Below are 22,333 nucleotides of genomic sequence, written 5' to 3' on the forward strand. Positions count from 1 at the left end.
ACAATACTGCTTAGAACAGCATTGCAGTGAGTAACCTTGTGAGTTCATAATTTGTACATATATAAGTGTTTAGTTTTGTTTGAGACAGTGTCTCTTGCCCTGTCGGCCAGGCTGGAGTGCAGTGGCACAGTCTCAGCTCACTGCAACCACCACCTCCAGGGCTCAAGCAATCCTCATCTCAACCTCTCGAGTAGCTGGGACTACAGGTGCATGCCACCACGCCCAACTAATTTTTGTAATTTTTGTTGAGCTGAGGTTTCACTATGTTGCCCAGGCTGGTCTCAAACTCCTGGGCTCAAGCAATCTGCCCACCTCAGCCTCCCAAAGTTCTGGGATTACAGGTGTGAGCCACCAGGCCTGGCCTATACAGATATATTTTTAGGACAGATGTAGGAGAATGGGTGTATCTGTGTTAATTCTGCTAGAAATTAAGTGTGTGTTTTTTCACTTGCGATGTCAGCCTCTTTGCTGTTCCTCTTCCTTGCAGGCCAAGGCAGAGGCCTCCTCAGGAGACCACCCCACTGACACAGAGATGAAGGAGGAGCAGAAGAGCAACACGGCAGGGAGCCAGTCTCAGGTGGAGACAGAAGCATAGCCCCTCTCCACCAGCCCTACTCCTGCGGCTGCCTGCCCCCAGTCTCCCCCCTCCACCCTGTTAGTTTTGTAAAAACTGAAGAATTTTGAGTGAATTAGACCTTTATTTTTCTATCTGGTTGGATGGTGGCTTTAGGGGGAAGGGGGAAAGGAGTAGGCTGGGGGATTGAGGTGGGGAATCATTTTAGCTGGTGTCACCCCCTCTTCCCTTCCCCCTTTGCACATGAACATATGTCCATCCATACATATTCATCAGAATGTTAATTTATTTTGCTCCCTCTGTTAGGTCCATTTTCCAAGGGTAGAAGAGGCAAGTGGTAGGGATGGGGTCTGATATGAACCCAGGGTGGAGAGGGAGACTCCTGGGCAGCCGTTTTCCTCATCCTTTCCCTCTCCCAGTCCATTTCCAAACGTGGCCTCCATGTGGGTGCTAGGGACATGGGAAAAACCACTGCTATGCCATTTCTTCTCTGTTCCCTTCCTCACCCCCAACGGTGTGGCTGATGTCTTCTGGTGTGATGGTGACCACCCCTTGTTCCCTGTTCTGGTATTTCCCCTGTCAGTTTCCCCTCTCAGCCAGGTTGTGTCCCGAAATCCCCTCAGCCTCTTTTCCGCACGTTGCTGAAGGTCCAGGCTTGCCTCAAGTTCCGTGCTTGAGCAATAAAGTGGAAACAATAAAACCTGGGTGTCAGACAACCCTTTTTGTTCAGCCTTGGAGGGGTGGGTATGGGTGGGTACATAATGGGTAGTGGCAAAATTAAGGGGTCACCCACTTAGTCCCAGTGGAGCTTAAATAAGTGCAGCATCTCAAGTAGACACTGTAGTTGGGCAGGAAGCAGCCCCACGATGCAGGGCTTCCTGAGCACTGCACAGGCTGCAGCTGGGACTTGAGTCTATGCACTCCCTCCCTCCAGCAACCTGGCAGTTTTTAGTGCCTCTGGTTTTCTTCCCTGACGCTTAGGAAGAGGAAAGTATCAAGATCTAGAAGACTGGGACACCATGCATGTGCATTTTGAAGTTGGAATTGGTCTTCTGCCTACCTCTGATCTGGCAGAGGTATCTGTGCATTTTGGTTTCTTAACAAGGTAAAACTCCTGGTGTCACTAACCTCCGTCAGATAACTTTTACATGATTAAGGTCGAGAGTAAAGAGTGGTCATGCCCAGCTTCCTTCCCAGCCTTAACAGGAAACGGCTTGTGCTTTTTTTCTAACTATGCTTTGACCCTTAACTCCTATGGCATGATGGGGCCCTGGGAGAAGCCAGGCAGCACAAGCCAGTCATGCTGAGCTGCCTCCAGATGATCCTGGCTCCAGGTCAGAGCCCGTGTCTGCCCTCATCCCTCTCCTACTGTGGGCTCTCCAGTCCTTTCCCAACAGTGATGTGGCTGTCTGCTTAGCCACATGCCTGTATAGTTCCTTCCAGAAGAAATTTATAATGGTGGAAGATTGATTTCTGTGTGAAAATTTTCACCAAGTCATACAACATGGCTGATGCTGGAGCCAGGATGAAAATTGGGGTGTGCAAGTCTCCCGGTGTGAGTATCCCTTGAGCCCAAGACACCAAGGATGCAGAGAGCTGTGACAGTGCCACTGCATGCCAGGCTGGGCAAGAAAGTGAGACCCTCTTTTTAAAAAAAGTCCCAGTGTAGGCCGGGCGCGGTGGCTCAAGCCTGTAATCCCAGCACTTTGGGCGGCTGAGACAGGCGGATCACGAGGTCAGGAGATCGAGACCATCCTGGCTAACATGGTGAAACCCCCTCTCTACTAAAAAAACAAAAAACTAGGCCCGGCGCAGTGGCTCAAGCCTGTAATCCCAGCACTTTGGGAGGCCCAGACGGGCGGATCACGAGGTCAGGAGATCGAGACCATCCTGGCTAACACAGTGAAACCCCGTCTCTACTAAAAAATACAAAAAACTTAGCTGGGCGAGGTGGTGGGCGCCTGTAGTCCCAGCTACTCGGGAGGCTGAGGCAGGAGAATGGCGTAAACCCGGGAGGCGGAGCTTGCAGTGAGCTGAGATCCGGCCACTGCACTCCAGCCTGGGTGGCAGAGCGAGACTCCGTCTCAAAAAAAAAAAAAAAAAAAAAAAAAAAAAAACTAGCCGGGTGAGGTGGCGGGCGCCTGTAGTCCCAGCTACTCGGGAGGCTGGGGCAGGAGAATGGCATAAACCCAGGAGGTGGAGCTTGCAGTGAGCTGAGATCCGGCCACTGCACTCCAGACTGGGTGACAGAGTGAGACTCCGTCTCAGGAAAAAAAAAAAAAAAAAAGTCCCAGTGTAACTACTCTCTTACTGGGCTCACTGCATATCACAGCCCTGTGTTTGTGGTTTGTGTCTGGGTCCTCTTGGTATTTCAAAAGTAGTAGATTCTTACCCCTGCAGCCAACAATCATCACTAACTCATTAAGCATTTATGGGGTAAGCTACTAGCACTGTACTGACAGCATCACATGAGTTAACTTAATCCTTGCAACCATCCTACAAGGAAGGTATAACTCTAATAACCCTACTTACAGATAAGAAAACCAAGACTCAGAAGTTAAATGGAAAGGTATGCCTGAAATGGGAGTTCTCTGAACTAATCCAGACTCTCCCATGAGGTTCATTTGGCTGTGGGCAAGTCTTGAGCTTCTTTCCTCATCTGCAAAAATTGAAAGCATTCCTAAGGTTTCTTCTAGCTCTGCATCCTGTAGGATTCCAAGAATGTAAAACTGCATTTAACTGTGGAACGTTTAGAGATAAGTCTTAGTTTATGTAACATTAAAACTGTCTAGTGAGAATGTTTTGTTAAAATGCCTACAAGTCTAAGCCTAAAAATAATAGTACCACATACTCAAGTCTGCCCTGGGTCAGTGCTACAAGTTCATTTCCCAGTCAGTTGTCCCTTCCTACCAACACTTAAATCTTTCTATATGCAGAGAAATGTGCCCAAATAAAGAAAAGCTAGTAGCAAGCAGTACTGTGAGCTGTTAACAAGCTTTGCAAGTGGTCTCTAGGAAAAATTAAAATAGAATTTATCTTGTCCTAGTGCTGGTTCTAACATCGAGTTCTATGCATTTTTATCTCCCAAGTATTTCTCCTCCCTCCACACTAGTATCACTCCCTCCCATCACCATGCACTCCAGCCTGCTCTCCTGCAAAAGGCTCCTATCTTGGATTCCCTCCTGCACCTGCAGTTCACTCTGTACTGCATCCAAATCGTGTCCCTCCGAGTACTTCAATCACTTTCGATGATTTCCCATCCCATTTAGGCTAAAGAATTCTTATCATGGCCCACAAAACCCTAGAAGACTTGGCAAAGTGCACTTAACACTTGCCCTCTGTACCAGCTTTGCCACCCTGAGGGTGAATGAAGAACTGTATTCCATTTCCACTGGAGAAAAAATACGTGAAAGGCACTTTATGCAGGACGAGTAAAGTGTAGTATCTTTTTTTTTTTTTTGAGATGGAGTCGCTCTGTCGCCCAGACTGGAGTGCAGTGGCGCGATCTTGGCTCACTGCAAGCTCCGCCTCCCGGGTTCACGCCATTCTCCTGCCTCAGCCTCCCGAGTAGCTGGGACTACAGGCGCCCGCCACTGCGCCCGGCTAATTTTTTTCTATTTTTAGTAGAGACGGGGTTTCACCGTGTTAGCCAGGATGGTCTCGATCTCCTGACCTTGTGATCCGCCCGCCTCGGCCTCCCAAAGTGCTGGGATTACAGGCGTGAGCCACCACACCCAGCCTAAAGTGTAGTATCTTTTTAGAAAATGTCATTACTGGAAAAAAAAGTTAGAAACCAGAACTTCTCATACCTTATTCCTGTTATGTCTCAGTGACTAATTTTCCCTTTCCAAATGCAAAACACCTCAGAACCTTACAACAAGTTGAAATCACAGTGCACTAAGGGCAGTGCTGAATAAAACCAATGTACAAGTCTGGACATTGTAAGTAAGGAAAATTCATTCTCTTTCTGGAATTCGTTATTGCTACCTTATGGCTACAGTTCCCCAGTTGTTTGCCAACCTCAGATAATGTGGATGCATTAACTATCCCCCGTTAGAAAACCTAGGAATAATAAAAACATTAATTTATCCTGTTATCCTGTTAAATGACACTATACCAATGTTTTATTTTTTATTTTTTATTTTTTTTTTTGAGGCGGAGTCTTGCTCTGTTCCCCCAGGCTGGAGTGCAGTGGCGCAATCTCGGCTCACTGGAACCTCCACATCCCGGGTTCAAGCAATTCTGTCTCAGCCTCCCAAGTCGCTGGGACCACAGGTGCACACCACCATGCTTGGCTAATTTTTGTTTTTTTTAGCAGAGACAGGGTTTCACCATATTGATCAGGCTAGTCTTGAACTCTTGACCTCAGGTGATCCACCCACCTTGGCCTCCCAAAGTGCTGGGATGACAGGCATGAGCCACTGCGCCCTGCCACGCTATACCAATTTGAGACACAAAGTGAGAGTGAATGGTCTCAGGGATGATCAAGAAAAAGCAATGCCTTTGTGAATGTCGAGGGTCCTTTGGCTAGAAGAGAGGATCAGCATGTATATTCCATATTCCATAGGATCTTCAGTCTCCTGTTTTAGAAGTGCATCAGACATAAACTGATTTGTATATTTTTAGGTGAAATTCACATTTTTAGGTGAAACAAAGTTAACCATTTTAAATTCAAGTTTGGTGGCATTTAGTCTTTACAGTGTTACCTAGTTCCAAAACGTCTTCCTCATTCTTTGTGTTTTAACCCTATCTCCCAGTGTTTAAGTGACACAGTGACAGTGAACTTCTCATCCATCAGCAGTCTTGAGCAGACAACCCTGATGAGTGAGTTCTAGGATCAAAGCTTCCCAGAGTTTGTGGTGCATTTTAATCGGGGCAAACTTGAGGAAGGCAGTGAAACTAAGTAGAGCTCTGAATAACAGCATTTCACTCAGTGCAGAGCTGTCCCACACTACTCTGCCCAGTTTCTAGGTCAAAAAACATACCTTTCCGACACTTTAATATGCTAAGGTGTACCATGAATGAGAGAGGGGAGGGGGAAATGGTGATATAAGCCACACGGAGCCCATTAAGAAGCCCTAGGCCCTGCCCCCAAGGTGGTGAGGCTCTGGGCCTCATGTTTTGAAAGATCTTTGGAGACCCTGTCTTACCTGGGCACCCTGGGCAAACAGAAACCACTCTGTCTACTGTTGGAGGATGAAGTAGACAATCTTCCTAGATATGCTTCCCACTTAATCCCCCCCATCCCGTCCTATGGAGATGTCTATTGTTTGTAAAGAATATGCCACCCATACAACTGTATCCATGTCACCTAATGAGGGAAGATACCCTAAGTAGACAGTTCTGGGGAGTAAGATAAAAGCCAGCAGAAAGAGTGCTTGGCTTAGACAAGATGGAGTTTTAGATGGTGCCCAAAGAGACCTAGCAACCATCCAACTAGAAAGGGGTCAAGACCAGGAGTGCTCTTTGTGGAGCCAGGGATCTGTCCATATGGCTTTGCAATGCCTAGTCATAAAAAACACTCACTGTACTTAAAGTAACCGACGCAAGGTGGGGAGAGGCCCAGGCATGGAAAGACTTAATTTGTGCCCTATTTCTTGGAGACCTATCTTTTCTGCCTTTCTAACTTTATTTGGCTCTCTTGACAGAAGCCAAAAAGCATTGTATAGAAGTTGTGATCATAAAGCTGGGAACGGTGGCTCATACCTGTAATCCCAGCATTTTGGGAGGCTGAGGCGGGAGGCCGAGCACTTTGATCACCTGAGGTCAGGAGTTCAAGACCAGCCCGGCCAACATGGTGAAACCCCGTCTCTACTACAAAAAAAAATTAGATGTAGTCGTGGACACCTGTAATCCCAGCTACTCGGGAGGCTGAGACAGGAGAATCACTTGAACCCGGGAGGCGGAGGTTGCAGTGAGCCAAGATTGCGCCATTGCACTCCAACCTGGGCAAGAAGAGTGAAATTGTCTCAAAAAAGTAAAAAACAAGTTGTGATCATAATTACATGACCTTCATGGCAAACATACTCTACAATTAAAAACAGACACCCCGTATCACAGAAAGATCCAGACCAAGAAACCCAAATGATGAGGAAGATAAAACTAAGGCATTGGGGAATCCTGAGTTGGGGTCTGATCTTAGATAACTGGGTCAGGCTAAGGCACCTGATGACAGAAGCTGGGTGATCTCATCTCTTGTTCTGAGTTATTTAGTAATATATTTCTTTTAAAACCACTTTAGAGGTAAACTTTTTTTTTTTTTTTTGAGACAGAGTCTCACTGTTACCCAGCCTGGAGTGCAGTGGTACCATCTTGGCTCACTGCAGCCTCTGCCTCTTGGGCTCAGGAGATCTTCCTGCCTCAGCCTCCTGAGTAGCTGGGACCACAGGCGTGCACCACCATGCCCAGCTAATTTTTGTATTTTTGGTGGAGTCACGGTTTTGCCATGTTGTCCAGGCTGGTCTTAAACTCCTGAGCTCAAGCGATCTGCCTGCCTCAGCCTCCAAAAGTGCTGGAATTACAGGCATGAGCCTCCACAGCCAACCTAGAGGTGAACATTTTGATACTGGTTTTGGTTTGCCCACCCCTTAAAACCTAATATGAAGCTCAGGGTTTGAACTCGGATGAGAGAATAGAGATGGGGTAGAACACGGGGTGAGGGAGCATGCACCTGCTCTGTAAATGAGAACATGTACTCAGAGCACCAGGAATACCTGTGGGACCCAGTGCCTTTTAATGCACCTGGCCATCCCACAGTACACAGCCAGAAATATGAGCTTGTAACACAGTTCGGCCTCAGAAAACATCTCAGTCTCCAGCATTTGTCCAGACTTCCTCCAGTTCACTGTTCTGACCTGCTGTTCTTTCTTACCTTATCAGCCTCAGAATATATCTGCAGTCTCCAGCATTTGACCAGACTTCTTCCAGTTTACTGTTCTGACCTGCTGTTCTTTCTTACCTTATCAGCCTCAGAATCTAGGAAAAAAATCTGCAGTCTCCAGCATTTGACCAGACTTCTTCCAGTTTACTGTTCTGACCTGCTGGGCATGGTGGTTTACACTTTCTTACCTACTCCTACTCAGGAGGCTGAGACAGATCCACTGGGACATCTAGGAAAAAAATCTGCCACCCACTCCAGCCTTCCCCTCTCAAAAAAAAAAAAAAAAAAAAGGCCTTGCCCCCAGCCTCCTCCCACCATAAGTACATTTTTTTTTAGAATAGAAAGTAGCGACAAGCTGGGGTGCATGGTGGTTTCACTCACTGTAAGCTCCGCCTCCCGGGTTTAGACCATTCTCCTACTCAGGAGGCTGAGACACAAGAATCTCTTGAGCCTGGGAGGTGGAGGTTGCAATGAGCCCAGATCACACCACTGCACTCCAGCCTGGGTGACAGAGCAAGACTCTCGTGAAAAAAAAAAAAAAAGAAAAAAAAAAAAGGAACAGCCCCTGGTCCAAATTCCCAGATAAGGCAGATATCATTTTTTTTAAACACCAAGTGTGAGTCAGCCTGGGTTTACAGACCTAAATCTAAAAATGTATTGAACACCTGTATGATTTCATAAATATTGCCCTGATTGATGAGGCACCCCAAAGAAAGACAGAACTGGATTCAACATGGAAAGAAAGAATCCCAAGAAGCCAGCCATGAGAGTGACAGTCCCATCTGTGCTAGAAGAGTAAGGCCCCTGAGGGTGAGATGCAAGAGCTTTGTGCTGGGGGACCACAAGACAGAGCAGATCCAGAATCCAGGCAACTGTCACTTCCAGTCTGAAAACTTTCCTAGGAACTATGATAGCAAATGATGGAGAAGCCCTAGGGTTGGGATCAAACAATTCTGGTTGGAGCACGCACCCCGCCCCACAGTCCTTCCTTCTGCCATTTTACTTAATCTTGCTGAACCTGTTTTCCTCTACCAAAAAAAAAAAAAAAAAAAAATACAAGCTCACCTAGTGGCTGAACTAATTATGTGAAATATGTGAAATGTGCTTTGCAGCAGGTGGCTTTTAAACTATGGACCAGAAAACACATACACTGTAAAAAAAAAAAAAAAAAAAAAAAAAAAAAAAAAAAAAAAATTTTTTTTTACATTATAAGCCAGTATATACATATAATTGTGTATACAATTGAAACAAGGGTTTCACAAAAACTATACTTATCTTACTACTTGGGAGTCACTTGATATATTCTATTGTATTTAATTTTTTATATGCTGACTGCAACTCACTATATTGTTTTCACTCTTAATGGGTAGCTAGCTTTTAAAAAACACTTTTCAAAACCATGCAATTACCAGTTATTACGAAGATTAGTAAGATTCTCAGGAATGGTCTGATGGCTAGGAATTTTCATTGCCAGGGAAACAAAGGAAAAAGGTCAAGGTTACTAGGTCAAGCCCTTGAGAGCCCTGTTGCCAAGGGAACAGATCGGCCACGTCAGGGTTGGTTTACCCATGGGCTGCAGCCCTGTGGAGAAAAGGAGTGGCCCGTGGGCCTGTCACTCACATCAGAGGTGGTAAGCCCGCCTCCAAGCCCGGAAGACCCGCCTCCTCTCTGAGGTTAAAGGAGGAAGGCAGAGATTGGAGGCTCAGGCAGTGACGTAACTTGCTGCTTTAGGTGGCCTTCCGCTCTGGCGGCTGTCGCGACGGGGGTTCAGGGACCATTTATTGGGGCTCCCCGCTCCCTCTGCTCTTGGAGGTGCCATGAGATCGGTTAGCTACGTGCAGCGCGTGGCGCTGGAGTTCAGCGGGAGCCTCTTCCCGCACGCTATCTGCCTTGGAGACGTTGATAACGATACGGTAGGTGCATGCGCACTGCAAGAGCCTGGATCTGTGCGGGGACGGCGCAAGGGAAGTGGGACAGGCCGCCCGAGCGTGCCACGTGAGCTTGAGCATGCGCGCTGTGGCTAGTATGGAGCGCTGAAGAGAAAAACTTTATTGATAGCTTCAGTGTTCGCGGTTGGTTTTGTTCGTTTGTTTGTTTGTTTTTGAGACAGAGGCTCCCTCTGTCACCCAGGCTGGTGTGCAGTGGCGCGATCTCGGGTCACTCCAACCTCCACCTCCCGAGTTCAAGCGATTCTCCTGCCTTAGCCTCTTGAATAGCTGGGATTACAGGAGCCCGCCACCACGCCCAGCTAATTTTTGTATTTTTAGTAGAAACGGGGTTGCACCATGTTGGCCAGGCTGGTCGCGAACTCCTGACCTCAGCTGATCCCTCCTCGGCCTCCCAAAGTGCTGGGATTAGAAGCGTGAGCCACCGCGCCCGGCCCCTGGGAGTATTTTTTAAGTGGGATAGATAGTTGATCCCTCGGCCTGATTGAGTCAAGTGTTCACTGGAGGAGCCTGGTAAACTCTGGTGGCCAAGTTTTCTGGATCACTGTTTCTGAGTTAAGCCTCCTGCAGTGGCGTCACCTCTCAAATCACTTACCTTGGCTGGACGCAGTGGCTCACGCCTGTAATCCCACCACTTTGGGAGGCCGAGGCGGGCGGATCACCTGAGGTCAGGAGTTCGAGACCAGCTTGGCCAACGTGGTGAAACCCCGTCTCTACTAAAAATACAGAAATTAGCCGAGTGTGGTCGTGCGCGCCTCAGATCCCAGCTACTTGGGAGGGTGAGGCACGAGAATCGCTTACACCCGGGAGGCGGAGTTTGCGGTGAGCCAAGATCTCGCCCACTGCACTCCAGCCTGGCCTACAGTGCAAGACTTCGTCTGAAAAAAAAAAAAAAAATCACCTTTCAAAGCCGTGAAGTGGAAATAACAATGCCGCGCTCCCTGTGGCTCCGCCCCTTCGAAGACTTCTCTGAACCTCCTCCTACCCTCACAGAATTAAGCACACCGTCCGTGCTTAATATAGGCATTAAACTCAAAGTCTGCTGCTGTTAGACTTGGCCCACTCGGCTGGACTAGATTGGGGTATTTCCCTGCTTTGCTCTCCCGCCAGGGTAACAATCACTGCCACAACCCAGTGTTAATAACGTCCGGTTTCTTCAGTGCCTGCTTCATGGTAGATGCGCGTGCCTGGCAACTTGTGCTACACCTTGGTTGAATTACAGAAACAATCTCCACCTACCTTTTCTCTCCTCAGCAGTCGTTCCTCTTTATTTTTTATTTATTTATTTATTTTTGAGACGGAGTCTCACCCTGTCCCCCAGGCTAGAGTGCAATGGAGAGCAGTGGCTTGATCTCGGCTCACTGCAACCTCTGCCTCCCGGGCTCAAGCCATTCTCCTGCCTCAGCCTCCCAAGTAGCTAGAATTACAGGCGCCCGCCACCACACCCGACTACTTTTTGTATTTTTAGTAGAGATGGGGTTTCACCATGTTGGCCAGACTGGTCTTGAACTCCTGACCTCGTGATCAGCCCACTTCGGCCTCCCAAAGTGCTGGGACTACAGGCGTGAGCCACCATGCCCAGCCCTTCTTCTCATTTTTTAAATAAATTACCACAGGTCAAGCAGGTAAAACAATGCCTGGCACACAGTTTGGTGGTCTCTTAAGTGTTCGTGTTGTTGTGAGCATTTTATTCTGTTTTTCTGCAAATCTTTATTGAGCTGCTCATTATGCACCAAGGACTCTGCTACATTCTGGGAATTCAAAAATGAACGAGAGAATTCCAGTCCTCAGATAGCTCATAATCAAGTTGTGTAATAGTCACCGGATAATAACATGTAATGAGATGCATTGACTGAAATACGTAGGGGATTCTCCGGTGGAGCATTAAAGGGAATAGTGTCTGATGCTCTTTTTTTTTTTGCACTGGATTGCCCCCTTCTACCCTCTGCCCTGTCTTCCTACTGGGCCTCCCTGCTTCACACTTCCTTCACTGTCCTGTGCTTATTTCCCACCGCCCCCTAGTGCTGTGATGGAGAAGGTATTTTATGAGGCTTCTTTTGACTCTACCCCCTCTGGGGAGGAAAGAGTTATTCTCATAAATTTGTATTGTGTTTTCTGGGCTTTCATGTTTCTTCATGAACTGCCAAGCTGTCCAATTTTATGAGAAAATCAGAGGAGGAATTTTTTAATTTTTTTGTTTTTTACAGAGACAGGGTCTCACTCTGTTGTCCAGGCTGGAGGGCAGTGGTGCAATCATAGCTCATTGCAGCCTTAAACTCCTGGGCTCAAATGATCCTACTGCCTGCCCCAGCCTCCTGTGTAGCTGGGACTACAGGTGCCTGCCACCATGTCTGGCTGATTTTTTTAATGTGTTGTAGAGATGAGGTCTCATTGTGTTAACCAGGCTGGTCTCAAACCTCTGGCTTCAAGCAGTACACTGGCCTCGGTGTCCCAAAGTGCTGGAATTACAGGTGTAAGCAACCTCACCAGGCCACATTTTTAAACAGTAAATTATCAAAGCACCTTCAGATATACATTATTTTCCATTTTATCTGATTGCCTTCTTTGTTTAAAAGCATTCCCTTTTTTTCATAGCTTTATAGCACCACCTTTTTTGAAATTGTGTTTATCTAAATGAATTACACTATTATTCACTTCTACAATATTAGATATACTATCATTTTTTTCACCTGAGTTGTAAGCTCCATTACTGTAAGCTCCATAAGAATAGGAATGTTTTAATCTGTTTTTTCCACTGCTATATTCTCAACCCTTAGAACAGTGTAGGCACTGGCTGGGCGTGATGGCTCACGCCTGTAATCCCAACACTTTGGGAGGCTGAGATGGAAGGATCATTTGAGTCTAGGAGTTCGAGACCAGCCTGAGCAACACAGTGAGACCCCGTCTTTACAAAAAAGTGAAAAAATTAGCCAGATGTGGTGGTGCATGCCTGTAGTCTCGGCTACTCTGGAGGCTGGGGTGGGAGGATTACTTGAGCCTAGGAAGCTGAGGCTGCAGTGTGATGCAGTGAGCCATGATCACACTACTGTACTCCAGCTTGGGCAACAGTAAGACCGTCTCAAACAAACAACAAAAAAACAGAAAGAAAAGAAATATCAAGTAATAGAAGGTTTGATTTTTTAAAAAGCTAGTTTTATGCTCCTGTGATCTGATATTCTCACCAGAAACTCCCATAACAATTATAAGAATTAAAAAAGAAATCAAAGTTTTTTTTTTTTTTTTGAGACGGAGTTTCACTCTTATCCCAGGCTGGAGTGCAGTGGAGTGCAGAGGTTCACTGCAACCTGTGCCTCCCAGGTTCAAGCGATTCTCCTGCCGTGGCCTCCCAAAGTAGCTGGGATTACAGGCGTGAGCTACCACGCCCAGCCAGAAATCAAAGATTCAAATAAATTCCAATTCGCTTCTAACTTTTCCTTACTATTCACCTGTTATCTCTGTTGCCTTCAGAACTAAATTTCTTGAGAGTACAGTGTTAGTTCAGTGTATTCTGGGGACAGGAAGGGGATGTTGGCTGTCCCCCAAGAGGAGATCATAAAGCAATTTGCAGGAGTGGGGTTTGAAGCCACTTGGTTAACATCTTGTGCCCCTGTAAAGGGCAGCTACCCAGATACAAATGGTGGAGAGGCTCCATGCAGGGACCTCCCTTCCCTAGAGCTTAGCCATCACTTGAGGGCACTGGAGGCCCAGAGTGGGGAGCAGCCCCTTCAGGCTCTACCCACTCAGGCCCCACCATCCTGTGTGGTTCCCACATACACCTCAAGATCAAAAGGCCTTGCTAGAGGAGGGAGGGCCCCAAGAGTTCACATTGTCTTTTTATTTGGCCCTTGATTAAATATGAGGTCCGAAGTTAGATTCTCCAAAACTCCACCATCTTGGGCTGTTTTCAAAACATGTCCCATTTGTAATGGGCAAATGCAAAGAGCCGAAGTCAGGCACGTGTAGCCTAGAGCTGTTCAGGTGGCATACTTTTCTGGGGTGGGCCATAAATTGTGTGTAGCCTCAATTTCTGTAACCTCTCCTACCCCCAACACACACACCCCTAAATGGAAATAAAGAACTGGGAAACTATGGCTGTGTTGGCCCCAAAAGATTGTTTTGTTATGTTTTTTGAGACAAGGTCTTGTTCTGTCACCCAGGCTGGAGTACAATGGCACGATCATGGCTCACTGCAGCTTCAGCCTCCTGAGCTCAAGTGATCCTCCTTCCTCAGCCTCCTGAGTAGCCGGAACTACAGGTGTGCACCACCACACCTGGCTAATATTTTTTTTTTTTTTTTTTTTGAGAGGTAGGGTCTCACTCTGTCACCCAGACTAGAGTGCGGTGGTGCAATCTTGGCTCACTCACTGCAACCTCTACCTCCTAGGCTCAAGCAATTCTCCTGCCTTGGCCTCCCGAGTAGTTGGGACCACAGGCATGCACCACCATGCTTGGGTAATTTTTATATATTTTTAGAAACAAGGTTTCACCATGTTGGCCAGGCTGGTCTCGAATTCCTGAGCTCAACCAATCCACCCGCCTCCGCCTCCCAAAGTGCTGGGATTACAGGCGTGAGCCACCGCACCTGGCCTCACCTCGCAGATTTTTAAATTTTTTGTAGAAATGGGATCTTGCCATGTTGCCCAGGCTGGTCTCTAACTCTTGGCCTGAAGTGATCCACCCACCTCCACCGCCCAAAGCAGTGGGATTACAAGTATGAGTTGTTGCACCTGGCCAGACTTTTAATAAAGTTGAGGAAGAGGCAAGTTGAGGTCTTGTGATTTCCCTTGGTTAGGCTAAGTAGAGAAGAGCTTGAAGTGGTTCAGCAGAGTCCCATCCTAACGCTTTCTTCTCTCTCCATTTGAAGTTAAATGAACTGGTGGTGGGAGACACCAGCGGGAAGGTGTCTGTGTATAAAAATGATGACAGTCGGCCATGGCTCACCTGTTCCTGCCAGGGAATGGTCAGTATTCACTTCCCTGGGCCTGGAGGGGGGAAGGGATCCCTTCTGTCCAGGGACAGCCTAGGATGATTCCCACACAGGTGCTCACCCATGTGTCCTGACTCCCCAGCTACTGGGCCCAGCCACTGACTTGCAGCCAATTTGATTCAGGGAGGGACGCCCCCAGCCAGCGCTCGCACCTGTCCTCACACACGCATACATGTGCTGGGGTGTTTTTGTGTGGTGGAGTACTCCTTGACACTTTATGGAAGTTGCCTAAGATGGTCTAATCTTAAAGTATAGTCAAAAATGGGGGCAAAAATTTGAGTAAGTCTAGAAATATGATCGCCTAGCTCGATTAAATATAGGGTTCCTATTTTATTTTAAGTTCAGATTGTCTTAACCACCTCAGGTCTTCATGTTGCTGTCTGTGTAAACCAAACCTGCAGCACAGTAACTCAGTTAATAAAGATTATCACCATAGTTCCTATGGCACAAGTTTTCAGTGAATGATGGTGATTAGAAAACCCGCCTGCTCCTTGCTCCACAGAGATCAGGGAGTACTGGTCTCCCTTGGCGTCTCCCTGAGCCTCCCTTTCTCTCTTACAGCTGACTTGCGTTGGGGTTGGAGATGTATGTAATAAAGGAAAGGTAAGAACTACAGGGGACCTTTCTTGATTCCTAGCTCACAGCGGAAATCAGTTGAAGGTTGAAGGCTTCAGCTCTGACCTCTGTGATCTGATTATTGGGCTTGTTTCCAAAACTCCCTCCCCAGTCCGTCTCTCCTATACCTCTGTTTGTCCTAGAACCTGTTGGTGGCAGTGAGTGCTGAAGGCTGGTTTCATTTGTTTGACCTGACACCTGCCAAGGTGTTGGACGCTTCTGGGCACCACGAGACACTAATGGGAGAGGAGCAGCGTCCAGTCTTCAAGCAGCACATCCCAGCCAACACCAAGGTCATGCTGATCAGTGACATCGGTGGGCATGCCTACCTTTCAGGCAGCCAGGAGAGTAGGAGTCAGTGGGTACTAGAACAGACCCCAAGGGATTGGGGTGAGAGGGAGAATCCGTATTCATTTATGCATTGGTTATGTACTGAGCTCCCGTGATAAGCCAGGCATCGCTCAAGGCACTGGAATAGCCGTAGTGAATAAATAGACCAAAATTGCTGCCCTCCTGGGCGTTACTATGAAGAGACAGAAAAGAAACAATATAGGCCAGGTGTGCTGGCTCTCGCCTGTAATACCAACGCTTTGGGAGGCTGAGGTCAGAGGATCACTTGAGGACAGGAGTTCCAGGCTGTAGTGAGCTGTGATCTTACCACTGCACTCTAGCGTGGGACCCTGTCTCTCTTAAGAAAGGAAAAGAAAAGAAACACTATACATTTTGTAAGATAACTAAGTGGTATATTAGAAGGTGGTAAGTGCATGGCTGGATGCGATGGTTCATCCCTATAATCCCAGCACTTTGGGAGGCTGAGGCAGGTGGATCACTTGAGTTCAGGAGTTTGAGACCAGCCTGGCCAACACAGTGAAACTCTGTCTCTACTAAAAATGCAAAAACTAGCCAGGCCTGGTGGCAGGCACCTGTTATCCCAGCTACTCAGCAGGCCGAGGCAGGAGAATCACTTGAATCTGGGAGGTGGAGGTGGCAGTGACCCAGGATCATGCCACTGCACTCTAGCCTGGGCGACAGACTCCGTCTCCAAAAAAAAAGATAGTAAGTGCAGCCGACCACGTGGCTCACACCTGGAATCCCAGCACTCTGAGAGGCTGAGGCAGGCAGGTCCCTTAAGCTCAGGCGTTCAAGACCAGCCTGGCAAACATGGTGAAACCCCGTCTCCAATAGAAATACAAAAATTAGGCTGGGTGCGGAGGCTCACGCCTGTAATCCCAGCAGATTGGGAGGCCGAGGTGGCCGGATCACGAGGTCAGGAGACCAAGACCATCCTGGCTAACACAGTGAAACCCCACCTCTACTAAAAATACAAAAAAAAAAAAAATTATCCTGGCGTGGTGGCGGGCACCTGTAGTCCCAGCTACTCAGGAGGCTGAGGCAGGAGAATGGTATGAACCCAGGAGGCAGAGCTTGCAGTGAGCGGAGATCGCGCCACTGCACTCCAGCCTGGGTGACAGAGTGAGACTCCGTCTCAAAAAAAAAAAAAAATTAGCTGAGCGTGGTGGCATATGCCTGTAATCCCAGCTACTCTAGAGGCCGAGGCAGGAGAATTGCTTGAACCCAGTAGGTAGAGGTTGCAGTGAGCCAAGATTGTGCCACTGCGCTCCAGCCTGGGTGACAGAGACTCTGTCTCAAAAAAAAAAAATAGTAAGTGCAGTGGAGAACATAATTCGCAGAAAGTGCTAGAGTGTCGAGGTAGAGGTAGCAATTTTAAATGGAGTTGTTAGGGCTAAGTCCTCACTGAGAAAGTAACATTTGGTTAAAAAAAAAAAAAAAAAAAGCGGCAAGCAAGGGAGCCATACAGATAGGCGGCTTGTAGGTGGTGGGAGATACATGGGATGAATTGGGACACTTGAGTTGCATGTTTGAGTAGTATGAAGGCAGAGAGCGGATAGGAGCTGCGGAACAGATGGACCAAATGGACGGGCAAGATGCCGCAAACGCAGACAGGGGCGGGAGCCGACTGAGTGTGAAGTGAGCAGCACTGCAGATCGGGCATGCAGCCACACTGGCTAGAAGGTGCCGCTGTTAGCAGAGGAGCCGGAGCTGCTCGTGGGACTCCAAAACCCATCTTGTCTTTCATGCCCACAGATGGAGATGGGTGTTGTGAGCTGGTGGTGGGCTACACAGACCGTGTGGTGCGAGCTTTCCGCTGGGAGGAGCTAGGTGAGGGTCCCGAACATCTCACAGGGCAGCTGGTGTCCCTCAAGAAATGGATGCTGGAGGGTCAGGTAAGCAGCTGACTCTGGCAAGCAAGGCCCCAGGGAGCTGGGAAGAAGGGCTCCTGGAGGAGACAGTGGGAGAGCAGTCATGGGACAGGGCCAGGATGGGGAGAAGTGAAGTCACCTTGTCAAGAGAGATCCAAAGACCATTTCGAATCAGGGGCTTAGGGGAAATTGCTAGTAACAGGCGAAGAGAAAGGCATGTTGGGCTAAGAATGAGGACTGTGAAGGTAGGTGTGGAGTGGGCCGCATCAGGACCTAGACCCCAGCTGGGTCATGCACAGGGGAAAGCATGTGGTCTGTGTGGAGAGGACGGTGCCAGGCAGGAGCCCTGGAAACTCGAAATCCTTCCCCTGCTGCTACCCTTGAAGCCCAGAGGGCTGTTCCCAAGATCCCCGCCCCACTCCCACCCCCGCCATTCTCTGCAGGGTCCCACTTCCTTCTGTCTCCATCTCCCTTTAATCCCATTCCCTGGCGCAGGTGGACAGCCTCTCAGTGACTCTGGGACCACTGGGTGTTCCTGAACTCATGGTGTCTCAGCCAGGCTGTGCTTATGCAATTCTACTGTGTACCTGGAAAAAGGACACTGGGTCCCCTCCTGCCTCCGAAGGGCCCACGGATGGCAGTAGGTAAGGGGGTACAGGCCTATGGATGGTGTGGGGGTGCATGGAAGCAGGATGGGCTCCCAGATGGCACGTGGTAGTCAAATGGGTCTGCAGTTGGCAGAGCTGCCTCATCTAGGTCCCAGCCCGAGCACCTTTGCCCCACTGGGGAAGATTACGTTAGGACCGAGGGAATCCTGGGCTCTAACTCTGTAGCACCTGAAAGAGGTCCTGAGATTCCAACCTGGCAGCGCCATCCCTGTCTCTTCTCTTTGCCACATGGACCAGATAGGGTCAGTGGCAGGTTTCTAAGCTGATTCAAATCCCAGAAGCTCTTGCAGGGATATGGGTTACAAAGGGCTGGAGAACTCAGCTCACTTGGTCTCTCGCTTGATCCTTCCACCCTCCCGTGTACAGGGAGACCCCAGCTACCCGAGATGTGGTGCTGCACCAGACATCTGGCCGTATCCACAACAAGAATGTCTCCACTCACCTAATTGGCAACATCAAACAAGGTGAAAGTGCAGTGGGGGTGAGGGAGGGAGATGAGGGGCAGCCGTCAGTTCTGGGAGAGTGGAGATCCATAGCTTGCCCCTCATTTCGAGCCCTGTCCTTTCCCTGCTGCTGCAGAATGCCCCTCTCCCCGTAGGCTCTGACCTTGCCCTGCCCTTGACATTTTCTTCCTCTGGTCCTCCTGTCCTACCCACAGGCCACGGCACTGAGAGTAGTGGCTCTGGCCTCTTTGCCCTGTGCACCCTGGATGGTGAGCAATGCTGGGATGGGGCGTGGGGGCTGTATGCCTGTAGGGTCTGCTCGGGGCCTATCCCACCCATGCTCAGCCTGCCTCTCCCCCCGGCAGGGACACTGAAGCTCATGGAAGAAATGGAAGAAGCAGACAAGCTGCTGTGGTCAGTGCAGGTGGATCACCAGCTCTTTGCCCTGGAGAAACTGGATGTCACTGTGAGTGGAAAACCTGGCAGAGCAGAACATTCTTGCATTTTCCACATGGAGAGATGAGATTTGGAATAATCAGGCTATTCTCACATCCCAGGGAACTCCCAACCTTTATCTTTAGTCTCTGTGTCTTTTTTTTTTTTTTTTTTTTTTTTTTTTTTTTGAGACAGGATTTCCCTCTATCCCCTAGTCTGGAGTGCAGTGGCATGATCTTGGTTCACTGCAACCTTTGTCTGAAGCCATCCTGTCACCTGAACCTCCTGAGAAGCTGGGACTACAGGCGTGTGCCCCCACACTTGGCTAATTTTCCTAAACTTTTTGTAAAGATGAGATCTCACCATATATGGTTTCAAACTCCTGGGCTCAAGCAATCCTCTCGTCTTGGCCTCCCAAAGTGTTGGAATCACAGGCGTAAGCCACTGTGCCCGGCCTTAAGTCCCTTTAGATAGGTCTAAATCCATCTGAAGCGAGTTTGTTTCCTCTTACTCTACCGTAGTTAACGCTATACCGTGCTGTTAGAAGTCTGTCATTTCCATAACTTCAGCAGAAGTAGTAGCCCTAAAGAAAAGTTACTGTAAGAGCCTGGAAGTATGTTATTCGTCCCAACTCCAGAGGCATATTTTGTAGGTTTTTCTTATCCATATATAAATCTCTATTTAATGTCACTATGGCCCCTGAATCAGCAGGCAGGGGCTACACTTTATATTGTCGTCAGGCATGCTTGTTGGTTTAGGAGAAGAGGCAGACCTGGGTTTGAGTCCTGATTCTGCTGCCTCCTAGCTGAGTGGCCTTGGGTAAGTGACTCTATTTCTACAAGCTGAGGTTTCCTCAGTATAGAATTGCCTACTTCCTACGGTGGCTGTGAGCATTATGTGACAGCTCATTTGACAGTCCCATTTACTGCCCAGCCCATGGGTGAAATTCCTCCCCAGCTGGCTGTTTGTCATCCAGAGTCCAGTCCGCAGCTCCTTTATGTTCCTTGTCTCTGGCCTTTTTCAGGGCAACGGGCATGAGGAGGTAGTTGCATGCGCCTGGGATGGACAGACATACATCATTGACCACAACCGCACCGTTGTCCGCTTCCAAGTGGATGAAAACATCCGTGCCTTCTGTGCAGGTGACCCCCGCCCTCATGGCCCCTTTCTGACCACACTTAAGTTAGACAGGCGTGTTAGATATGCCAGGGAAGTGTTTGCCCCTCACTTCCCTTTCTGCTGTATCCCCTGATGGAAGTCTTCATTCACCAATGAGTTCTTCAGCTCTTTTGTTTGGGGGTGAGGGGTGGTCGCTACATTGCCATCTTGACAATCTTAAATAAGAAATAAAAGACAGCAGCATCTCCACCCCGGAATATTTTAAAGAATGGCATGAGTTTCTGTCATCGGTCTGGGATGTGTGAAGACATCAGGAAGTTCTTTTCCACCTGAGCATGCCAGGTCTCTGTGGAGAAAGGTCTCCTAGAACATTTTCATTAGTTCCAAGTCAGGGGCCTTGGGAGGCAGCACTCACTCTCTGGGTGACTGGGTGATGCCTTTGGAAGGAGGGATTGGCACCGAAGAGAAGCCTTACTTTGTGATCGTGTTCTGCTAGTCTCGCCCTTGGGCGAGCAAGGCCGTCCCTCATCACTCCAGGGGTATCACTAAGATGGGAAAATCAACAAATAGCACCTTTTTGGATTCTGTTCTGCCTGGGTTTTGTTGCTATGGTTTTTCTACATCTGAAGTGAGCCAGGTCTTTTCTCATCTTATCTGTTTTACTGAGTTCCTAACAGAAAACAAATAGAGAACCTTTCATTTTTTTCCGGACATCAGTGGAGGATAGGAAGTGCTGACTCGAAGGTCTGTGTTTTGCTGTCTGCCCCCCACCACCAGCACTGAAACTTCCTGACCTTTGTCCCCCTGCCACATCTTCCAGGCCTGTATGCCTGCAAAGAGGGCCGTAACAGCCCCTGCCTCGTATATGTCACTTTCAACCAGAAGATCTATGTGTACTGGGAGGTGCAGCTGGAGCGGATGGAGTCTACCAATCTGCTGAAACTGCTGGAAAGCAAGCCGGAGTACCACAGCCTGCTGCAGGAGCTGGGTGTGGGTGAGTCCCAGAAAAGCCAGTGGCCTGGGTGCCCAGGAGACCCACAGCCTCTCACCCACCCCTTCTTGGCTCTCAGATCCTGACGACCTCCCTGTGACTCGTGCCCTGCTTCACCAAACGCTCTACCATCCAGACCAGCCACCACAGTGTGCTTCCTCAAGCCTCCAGGATCCCACCTAGCCGTACTTGCCTCAGAGCTGGTGAAGGATTCTTCCGAACCCCCACCCTACCCCCTAAAGGTATCTGTGATATTGGCAGGATAGGGAATATGCATTACAGAAATGCAGGATTTGACTCTGGACATGAAAGATGGCAGCAGCGCTAGGGTGACCATGAACTATAGACCTTGCAGTCTTTTTGGTGAAAGAAGAGACAAGTTGACCCTCTGCCCATTTCCTTGTGGACCTCATCCATCACGCCAGCAGGGTCCTAGGACCCTGGCCTTGTTCCAGATCATCTGGGACATGTCCCACTTCCCACTTTGACTGTGTTGAAAACAGAGACTTGTTTGCGTGGCCCCAACACCCATAAGGAAACCAGGCTTTAGGCCCAGGGGGGCAGTGGAGGTAAGGGCTCCACCCCATCTTACGCTCTGTCTTCCATGGCATAATTCCAAGTTCTTGACGTTGGTAATTGTTAAAGGAATGGCAAACTGTTTTGTTTTGAGGGATCTTTCTACAGTCTGGTCTCACCCATGTTCCTAGCAACCCTGAGATGATTTTCCTCCATTTACCAAAGCAGCTGGGTCAGTGCTTTCTCGTGTTGCCATATTCTTCAGGTATTAGTGAGCTTCAGAAGCCCTGCTCCCATTTTTCCACCCACCCATTCCCCCATAAAAAAGCTTATTGTCTCTAAGACAATAGTCATTTAAAATGTGATGCAGGTTTATGATCCAGACCACAATCAGAATTATATCTTGGGTCATTTATGTGCCGTCTGTTCTTGATTCTCAGTGCTCTAAGTCGGTGTTTTTCAAACTGTGGTTGCAGTCCTTTGGTGGATTATGGCCAGCATTTTTAGAATAGGTAGAATAGAATAAAGTAAAATAGAAAACAGCAGAGTGCATTGCTCGCAGTGTGGGTAAGTATTGTTTTGTTACAGTCATATGTGCGCGTGTGTACTGAGTGCCATGTGAAATGTATTCCTGCTGTGGTCAGAGGCGTTTGAAAGCCATTGCTTTCAGATTGCTCTCAATTATACTGACCCTAGTCAGGTGGGTCAGCCTGGGCGAGGGCCCACATTCCCATTTCCTTTCTGTAAGGGACAGCGGGCAGAGTTATCATTCAGCTCTTGACAGGCAGGGAGGAAGACCAGAGAAGAACATTGACATAGAGAAACAAGAGTTTATTCCAATGGAGAAGCAGCTGAACCGAGGGCTTGCCACTGGGCCTGGGGTCTGCAGTTACAGAAGCAGCAGGAAGCAGACAAGGAAAGGCACAGCACAGGACCC

General features: G+C 48.5%; 2 protein-coding genes and 1 long non-coding RNA gene across 4 annotated transcripts in view; 2 read left to right on the top strand and 1 right to left on the bottom strand.

Annotated features, from left to right (window-relative positions):
- The window catches only part of FKBP4 (FKBP prolyl isomerase 4), an 80,905-nt gene extending 79,631 nt beyond the window's left edge, over window positions 1-1,274 (top strand). The window contains exon 11 of the mRNA XM_050747107.1: window positions 488-1,274. Within this exon, the coding sequence (XP_050603064.1) occupies window positions 488-595 (108 nt within the window). The 3' untranslated portion in view covers window positions 596-1,274. The remainder of the gene's footprint in view (window positions 1-487) is intronic.
- LOC126930264 (uncharacterized) lies at window positions 843-9,141 on the bottom strand. Its single transcript, XR_007717544.1, has 3 exons — window positions 8,864-9,141; window positions 3,107-3,279; window positions 843-1,246 (listed from the first exon to the last, which is right to left on the bottom strand). It is a non-coding gene; the product is annotated as an uncharacterized LOC126930264 (long non-coding RNA).
- On the top strand, window positions 9,133-21,811 carry ITFG2 (integrin alpha FG-GAP repeat containing 2). 2 transcript variants are annotated; one of them, XM_050747089.1, is made up of 12 exons: window positions 9,133-9,367; window positions 14,265-14,360; window positions 14,949-14,990; window positions 15,146-15,317; window positions 17,109-17,248; window positions 17,720-17,868; window positions 18,259-18,356; window positions 18,551-18,604; window positions 18,701-18,801; window positions 19,795-19,912; window positions 20,710-20,883; window positions 20,960-21,811. In XM_050747089.1, the coding sequence occupies exons 1-12, from the start codon at window positions 9,272-9,274 to the stop codon at window positions 21,061-21,063; spliced, it is 1,344 nt and encodes a 447-aa protein (XP_050603046.1). In that variant the 5' UTR covers window positions 9,133-9,271; the 3' UTR covers window positions 21,064-21,811. The 2 variants fall into 2 exon arrangements, with proteins under 2 accessions (XP_050603046.1, XP_050603047.1); XM_050747090.1 differs by lacking the exons at window positions 14,265-14,360; window positions 14,949-14,990 and having other exon boundaries at window positions 9,147-9,367.
- The last annotated feature ends 522 nt before the right edge of the window (window positions 21,812-22,333 follow it).

This window comes from Macaca thibetana, chromosome 11 (assembly GCF_024542745.1).
Source record: "Macaca thibetana thibetana isolate TM-01 chromosome 11, ASM2454274v1, whole genome shotgun sequence".
Taxonomy (NCBI): Eukaryota; Metazoa; Chordata; class Mammalia; order Primates; family Cercopithecidae; genus Macaca; species Macaca thibetana.